Below are 9,157 nucleotides of genomic sequence, written 5' to 3'. Positions count from 1 at the left end.
TGTGCGCCTCGAAGCGCTTTTTCGAAAATTCGATTTTGTTCTTTTTCTATTTCAATTTTAAGAACATTTTCCGGAGCAAAATTATCATAAGATGAACGAGTAAATTACGAAATATGACGTGGAATGGGAGAGCGAATGAACATAGCCGATTGGCGAGAAATTCGTCATCCATTATTTGTAAATATACAGGCGAACCGAATGACCTTTTAATTTTCAACTACGGGCAAAGCCGTGCCGGTATCACAAGTAATAAAAAAAAGGGATGTACAAGTTAACACAGCTATGACATTATCGTATAAAATACTGCTTAATCGAATATCGTCAGTTACAAGAAATATTATTCGTCTAAGCGGGGTATTTCATTATGCGCGGAAATGTTCTTTTCCTTTCTAAATTGAAAATATTCGACTTAAAACGTAATAATAATAATAATAAATTAATAGCTATGCAAAGGAAACAGACAGTGTTATTGGCAAAAAGTTTTTGATATAAGCTAAGTAAACAACAAAATAGTTTAATAATTAGAATTAGTATGTATATTACAAGTAATCGGCCCCACTTAATCGAATATTGTCGGTTCCAAGAAATGTTATTCGATAGAGCGGGGTATTTGATTAAGCGGGGAAATTTTATTTACCTTTCTAAATTGACAAAAATTATCTTAATTAAACAATTTATCTTAAAATGTAATAATAATAAATCAATAGCTATACAAAGGAAATATTTAATTTTATTGCCAAAAGTTGTTGAAATAAGCTAAATAAGCAACAAAATAGTCAAATAATTAGTATATACTATATCATAAGTATGTTACAAAATTATAAAATGTAACTTTTTTCAGAACATTATTTTTTGAAAAATTCCATAATAGTGGATTGCTTGCTCAAGGTCTTTTGGGAACACTTTTCTGACTATTTTTCCCCCTCCTCGTCTCAGTAACTTATCTTACTGAGTAAGATTCAGTACGTTATCTTACATTTAATATTTATTAAATCATCATCGCGTAAAATGTGTACATTTGTGTTATTTAATTTAGTTTTCGACTGCACTTTTTTTTTTTTTTTTTTGTAATGACAAAAGCAAAAGAATTTTTATAGAATACTAGCATTCCCGTACCCAGCATTGCTCGGGTTATGGAATTAGCTGGGGTTAACAGTGCTTGGTGCACCTAGTTTCGAAAATCCCCTGTAATAATAATTACTTATCTTAATATATAAAAATCTTCTGTGTGGACGTTTGTCACCATAAGGCTTTTAAACGGCTGGACCAATTTCGATCAAATTTTTTGTGTGCAAGCATGGTTTCGAAGCGCGATGGATCGAATCGGAAACGTTTTTGTTAATTAATTAATAAATTTAAACATTAGATCGTTATACCTCCCAAATGGTTTATTTTAACCCATTGTTGAGCGAGAATTGAAATAAATATTTAACCTGTTGCCAAAGGACAATAAGAAAGCCAGTTCTGCTTTTTGTAATGAAATTTCCTACTGTGATATGTCAATTGAGAATAGATAAAACGTAGAGAGAGAATGAAGCTTTCCATTTCTTAAAAGCAACGATTTTAGGTCCCGTGATATATTTTAAAGTAAAGTACTGGAAAGTTCACGCAAAGCGTGTGTTCTGTCGTCGTAGTTGAACCATGTGACCGGATCGGTGCTTTAGATTCTCCTAACCAAATGATCAGAAAGTACCGTCCGTACTTAGCAACATTTGTTTCTCGGCTGAAATCCATCTGAGTTTTGGCACCAATGTCAAGAATACGTTAAGAATTATCTAACTAATCAGTACATTATTAAAGGAAAAGATGATGGAATTTAAAGACGAAACAAATTTTATTTTCGTCCAGATAAATTACAACAGGGTAGTTCAGTACACGAAAGATCAGTGCAGTGGGAGATCTTTATCTTTGGTGGAAAGAACAAAATAGGCAATATATGAAGTTTAAAAAGTTTTCGTTCAAAAGATCGAGCGCTAATCGGTCGGAGTTGGTTTCGCTCACTGATCGGCTGGATTACAGTAACGTGGTGGCTTGGCGACTTTGGCTGTAAACAATAGAGTTGTGTGATCATTTGTTTACATTTTAAATCTACCGTTAATGTAATTTATTGTATATTTTGTTTATTTGGCGATTTATTTCCAATTGCAAGGAGTTGCTTTTCGTTTTTAAAGAGTTTTTAGTCATTTTAGTTGAAGAAAGCGTTTATTTTGCATCGTTATGGGGGGGGGGAGGGATGAGTGATTTTCGCTTATTCAGAGAACTGTTTTTACCTTTATCATTTTTTTTAAACGATATCTTTTTCATTGTTTTATTCTTTTTCATATGGGGGATGTTGCAACGGGATTTCCCGTTTGTTCTAGATGGGTAGTTAGTTTTTTACACTTAATATCTGAGGACGCTTTTTATCCTTTGAGTATGGCTGAAAGAACAAACCATCAAGTACGGGAGAAAAATTAGTTAATAAAACAACTGTTCAGTGGGCATTAGATAAATCAAGTTGTAATAAATATACGCATTCTGACACCAACAGCTTAAAACCTTTTCTTTTTACTTATTTTTTTCAACAAAACGGTTCAAACACTTGATAGTTTATTGAATTTTTTTTACTTTTCAATTTACAAAGTTTGAACAGAACAACGTCTATCCGGTCCTCTAGTTACCTATAATTTTTCCTAATTTTGAGAGGATTCCGGGGTCCCTGCACTCCTTATATATATGCCCTTGTCCTTAACCGAACTTTAACTGTTATTAACGATCCTTTTAAAGTATTGATTATCTTTGCAAACACAGACCATCCACATTTTATTGTTATACCTATGTTTAAGCAAGAACTTCTTTGTATACAACATTTTTAGTTTTTTCTTCCTGGTGCTAAAATTATTAAGCTGCTTGATGAACTGACTTTGGAGCAAGCTACATAACATTGGCTGTGTGAAAAAAGTCTTCTTTTAAATCGATCCCTGCTACTTTTAATGTCTGTCCTTGTGACTTATTAATGGTTATTGCAAAGCAAACTTTAACAGGAAACTGCACTCTTCTAACTTCAAAAGGATAGTCCGCCTGTGATGATGTTCTTAAAAACTTCGTTTCTAGCAAAAGACACAAAGTCGTTTCTAGCAAAGTTTCGTGAAAGCAAAAGATAGAAACATTATGATTTGACTTGAGAAAAGCCTCGAAGAATCACATGAGAAACAAAAACAATATCAAATTTATAGTTCGCTATCGACCAAAAGTTGAGATGAAGTATTGAATAATGATTTGAATGGAGGAAAGAATTCGAAAATAAGGAATTTGAATTTCAATGACAGGTTTCAATTTCGCAGAAATTAATGGGTTTTAATTAATTTCTCCCGAACTAATTGAGACTTCAAAAAATCCTTTCTTAGTGGTTACTTTCGTAATCATGCGGACATGCCTGCCAAATTTCAAGTCTGAAGCTTCAGTGGTTTTGGCTGTGCGTTGATATATATATGTATATATATATGTATATATATATGTTATCTCAGGACATTGATTTTTATATATTAAGATATATATATATATATATATATATATATATATATATATATATATATATATATATATATATATATATATACATATATATATCAACGCACAGCCGAAACCGCTGAAGCTTCAGACTAGAAATTTGGCAGGTATGTCCGCATGATTACGAAAGTAACCACTAAGAAAGGATTTTTCGAAATCTCAATTAGTTCGGGAGAAATTAATTAAAACCTCTTAATTTCTGCGAAATTAAAACCTGTCATTGAATTCAAATACCTTATTTTCGAAGGCTTTCCTCCATTCAAATCATTATTCAGTACTTCATCTCAACTTTTGGTCTATAGCGAACTATAAATTTGATATTGTTTTTGTTTCTCACGTGGTTCTTCGAGACTTTTCTCAAGTCAAATCATACTGTTTCTGTTTATTGCTTTCATTTTTTCAAAACTAGAAATGAAGTTTTTAAGAACATCATCACAGGCGGACTATCCTTTTGAATTTAGAAGAGTGCAGTTTCCTGTTAAAGTTTGCTTTGCAATAACCATTAATAAGTCACAAGGACAGACATTAAAAGTAGCAGGGACCGATTTAAGAGAAGACTTTTTTCACACGGTCAATTTTATGTAGCTTGCTCCAAAGTCAGTTCATCAAGCAGCTTAATAATTTTAGCACCAGAAAAAAAATATAAAAATGTTGCAAACGAAGAAGTTCTTGCTTAAACATAGGTGTAACAATAAAATGTGGATGGCCTGTGTTAGCAAAGATAATGAATACTTTAAAAGGATCGTTAATAACAGTTAAAGATCGGTTAAGGACAAAGGCATATATGTAAAGAGACCAGGGACATCGGGATCAATCTCAAATTAGAAAAAGTTATGGGTAATAAGTAATTATTATAGGGGATTTTCGAAACTAGGTGCACCAAGCACTGTTAACCCCTGCTAATTGTTACCCGAGAAATGCCGGGTACGGGAATGCTAGTACATCATAAAAATATAGTACACAACTTTTTAATTGTTTTCAACTCTAAATGAAGAACATTACTATGATTAATATAAATTTTATATTTAAAATACCGTAGTTGAAAAAATAAATATCGAAAATATCAAAATGTCCTGGTATTTTCAAAATAAATATCGGATATATATCGACGAACCCTGATTCTGCTAGTACTCATAGTGCAATTACAATTCTGAAACTGCAGATTGTAGACAAAGCTTTTTCACAGCATTCACAGGAAAACTTTCCTGCCAGTAATGCAAGTCATATGAATACTCAACAGTCCTACTCGAGAGAAATGCTTTCAAACACGTTTCACCTAGACGTCTTACACCTGTACCTCAGAGCCAGAGTAACAAGTGGCTACGTAACAGGAGAGAGAGAAAACATTGTTTGGCGCATGCAAAAATTGCGACGCGCATTCTTTTAACGCGGGTAAAAAATTGTGAGACACATCCACTAATAAATGGAAAATCGCAATTTTTGGACTTGTGACAGTCGATTTTGAGGTACAGTTATTTCTTCAGATCAGAAGGTAGAAAAAGGAGTTTGCATAGCATTCTCAGGAAAAAAAAATTATTTTTGTCAGCACGGATAATCGTACGAGTCTCTAGCTTTGAAGTTTGAGAAAATGTTTTTACACTGATGTTTTGCACTTTTTTAGGACATTATGTTGATGATTTTTATTCATTTTTACACATGAACAAAAGTTTTACATATCTTTAATAATAAAAATGATCGTTCCTCTAAGTTTTCTATTTAGAATGGGCTTTTTTATGTGTGTTCAAAGCAGACTTCTGGACAAACGATTTTGCACAATGTTCTAAGGTTTCTTTCCAGCAATGCAGTCTTAGATAGGTTCTTAAAGCATCCTTTTCAGTGAAGGTTTTCCTACATCATTCGCACCTTCAGGGTTTCTCTTCAGTGTGCACTCTCAGATGTTTCTTGAGACTATCGAAGCGGGCAAAGGACATTTCACAAAGTTCACAAGCAAAGGATTTTTCTTTTGTATGCACCCTTACGTGCACCTTGAGACTACCATGATGAGCAAAGGACTCTTCCCAATGCTCACACACAAAGGGTTACTCTTTACTGTGCCCTCTCAGATGTTTCTTGAGACTATCCAAGCGAGAAAAGGACATTTCACAATGTTCACATGCATAAGGTTTCTCTTTAGTGTGCACCCTTACGTGCGCCTTGGGACTACCACAATGAGTAAAGGACTCTCCCCAATGTTCACACACAAAGGGTTACTCTTTAGTGTGCACTCTCAGATGTTTTTGAGACTATCCAAGCGAGAAAAGGACATTTCGCAATGTTCACATGCATAAGGTTTCTCTTTAGTGTTCACTCTCAGATGTTTTTAAGACTATCCAAGCGAGAAAAGGACATTTCGCAATGTTCACATGCATAAGGTTTCTCTTTAGTGTGTGCACCCATTACGTGCGCCTTGGGACTACCACGATGAGCAAAGAACTCTCCCCAATGCTCACACACAAAGGGTTACTTTTTAGTGTGCACTCTCAGATGTTTCTTGAGACTATCCAAGCGAGAAAAGGACATTTCGCAATGTTCACATGCATAAGGTTTCTCTTTAGTGTGCACCCCTTCCGTGCGCCTTGGGACTACCACGGTGAGCAAAGAACTCTCCCCAATGCTCACACACAAAGGGTTACTTTTTAGTGTGCACTCTCAGATGTTTCTTGAGACTATCCAAGCGAGAAAAGGACATTTCGCAATGTTCACATGCATAAGGTTTCTCTTTAGTGTGCACCCCTTCCGTGCGCCTTGGGACTACCACGATGAGCAAAGAACTCTCCCCAATGCTCACACACAAAGGGTTACTTTTTAGTGTGCACTCTCAGATGTTTCTTGAGACTATCCAAGCGAGAAAAGGACATTTCGCAATGTTCACATGCATAAGGTTTCTCTTTAGTGTGTGCACCCATTACGTGCGCCTTGGGACTACCACGATGAGCAAAGGACTCACCCCAATGCTCACACACAAAGGGCCAGTGTGCACTCTCAGATGTTTCTTGAGACTATCCAAGCAAGAAAAGGACATTTCACAAAGTTCACAAGCAAAGGATTTTTCATTTGTATGCACCCTAATGTGCACCTTGAGACTATCACGATGAGCAAAGGACTCTCCCCAATACTCACACACAAAGTGTTACTCTTTAGTGTGCACTCTTACATGCTTTCTGTAACTATTACAGTGAGCAAAGGATTTACCGCAATGTTCGCACACAAAGGGTCTCTCTTTGGTGTGCACTCTCAGATGGCTTTTCTTACCAGCAAGCGCACGAAACGACCGTTCGCAAAATTCACAACTGAAAGGCTTTTCATCGCTGTGAATTTTTCGGTGTCTCTTCATCTGTGACTGATGAGCGAACGTCTTGCCACAGACATCGCAGATGAATGGCTTCTCCCCAGTATGCACCAACAAATGGGATTGCAGGTGATCGTTCCGATAAAATTTCTTCCCACAACGCTCGCAGGAGAACGGTTTGACACCAGTATGAAGTGGTTGATGCTGTTTCAAACCGAAAGGAGAGGTGAATGTCTTCTCACAAATTTCACATTTAAGCGGATTCCCGGCATGAATCCTTTCGTGCTGCTCCAGAGATGATTTGTAAGCAAACGAAACGCCACAAATCTTACAAGAAAACGGTTTCTCTCCGGTGTGAATTCTTAAATGTCGTTTCAAACGCGATGATGTCACAAACTCTTTCTTGCAGTACTCGCACTGACGAGAATACTGTTCAGCATGCAGCTTTGCGTGCAGTCTGAGAACATCTTTAGAACCAAACACCTTCTCGCATTGCTGACACGAAAAAGGTTTCTCTTTGCTATGAGTTCCAATATGTGTCCCGAGACTACCTTTGTCGGCGAAAGACTTGTTGCAATGCTCGCAAGTGAAGGGTTTCTCCCCCTTATGGATTCTCCTTACATGTTTCATTAAGGTACATTTCAAAGCAAAAGATTTTTCGCAATGCTCGCAGGAATGAGGTTTCTCTTTCGTGTGCGTCAGTAAGTGTTTTCGCAAATTCGGCACACTGGCAAAAGGAACATTGCAGATCTCACACGAGTACGGTTTCTCCTTCGTGTGTGTTCTCGTGTGAACGACGAGGGTGGCATTTCGAAGGAATGTCTTGTCACAGTGCTCGCAAGCAAAAAGCTTCTTTGAACCATCGTGGATTTTTTCATGCTGTCGGACTCCACCGATACGACGGAACTTCTTTCCACAATATCCGCAGGGATATTGCTTTATCCCCGTGTGGACAACCAAATGGGACTGTAGTTGACCAGGAGAAGGAAACGGCTTATTACAATACTGACACGGATAAAGTTTTTCCTCCGTATGAACACTCGAATGCACCTTCAGACTCTTTAAAAGAGCAAAAGATTTTTTACAATGTATACAGGAATACGTCTTGCCCTTTGATTTGTCGGCAGTGTGAGTTTTTAAATGACCGGACAGGGAACTTTGGTACCTAAATGACTTTGGGCAATAATCGCACGCAAAAGGCTTCTCCCCGGTGTGGATTCGGCTGTGAATCTTTAAATACCTATTGGTACTAAAGCTCTTGTCACAAAAACCGCAAGCAAAAGACTTTTCTTTAGCATGAGTTCTCAGATGGAACCGTAGAGCGGTATGAGCGGCAAAGCTTCGTTCACAGATTTGGCAAGTATATGGCTTCTCTTTGGTGTGTGTCCTCACGTGCCTTTTCAAGGTTTCGCTACGTCCAAAAGACGAATCACAACACGGGCAGGCATAAGGCTTTTCCAGCGTATGAACTTTCAGATGCTCTTTCAGACTTCCAGCCGAGAGGAATTTCTTGCCACAAGTTTCACACGAATATTTCTGTTTGAAAGCATGAATCGAATGAGAATCAAGGCTCGGAGAAGGTGCACAGTTCTCGTCATATATTTCCGACTTGTTATGGATTTTTGACTCAAGTCTCAGTCTTTTCTCGACAGAAAAAATCTCTGAGCAGTGGTTCTCTTCAGCCAAAACTGACACATTTAGTTGGCTTCGTTCCCCAATGACCTTTTCCACTGTTTGCTGGTCTGAAACAATGCATTGGTTTTTGGTGTTACATTCTGAAGTACCCTCCATTTTAATCAAATATCTGAGGTAGCAGGGAACAAAAATAGTAGGTTTATTTGACAAAATTGCACCCCCGAACACTAAAAAGAAAATAAATCATAATAAAGGACAGAGAACACATAATGCAAGAAATACACCGCCAGCTGAGTCAATTCCAGCCAATGACTGCAGTTTCGTGCTTATCAGCACTCATCAGCCCAGGAGTGACTGAGCTGGTAACTTACTGAATATATTGTAAATAATGAAAAATTGAAGCAGTGGAAAGTGAGGCGAAAAAAAAAGCAGTGAAACTCTGAGGTACAGATATTAAGGAGACCTCGCAACAGCTCTGCACAAATGCTTCTAGGGCAAGTTACGTATAAGAAAAGCATTCATAGTTTAAGTCTTTTGTACATCAACCCACTTAAAATGTCGTAATAGGCAGTGAGAAACGAAGGGGTGTAAGTAGACATTTCCAAGTTTTGAGTAAAACGCTTTTAAAGATAACGTCCTATGTAGGCTTTCATTAAAAAATTTTTCTAAATCATGCTGCACAGT

The 9,157-nt window shown here is 36.9% G+C and overlaps 1 protein-coding gene across 1 annotated transcript; it reads right to left on the bottom strand.

Moving 5' to 3' along the window:
* Window positions 1–6,801: 6,801 nt before the first annotated feature.
* LOC129233488 (gastrula zinc finger protein XlCGF57.1-like) lies at window positions 6,802–8,629 on the bottom strand (the record flags this gene model as incomplete). The annotated part of the gene is made up of 1 exon (XM_054867509.1): window positions 6,802–8,629. A coding segment is annotated over exon 1 (1,828 nt), but the record flags the coding sequence as incomplete, so codon positions are not given.
* Window positions 8,630–9,157: the final 528 nt, after the last annotated feature.

The sequence above is a fragment of the Uloborus diversus genome, unplaced genomic scaffold (assembly GCF_026930045.1).
Source record: "Uloborus diversus isolate 005 unplaced genomic scaffold, Udiv.v.3.1 scaffold_459, whole genome shotgun sequence".
NCBI classification, from domain to species: domain Eukaryota; kingdom Metazoa; phylum Arthropoda; class Arachnida; order Araneae; family Uloboridae; genus Uloborus; species Uloborus diversus.
The sequence above is the reverse complement of the archived record's forward strand: the minus strand, read 5'-3'. Positions and strand labels throughout refer to the sequence as shown.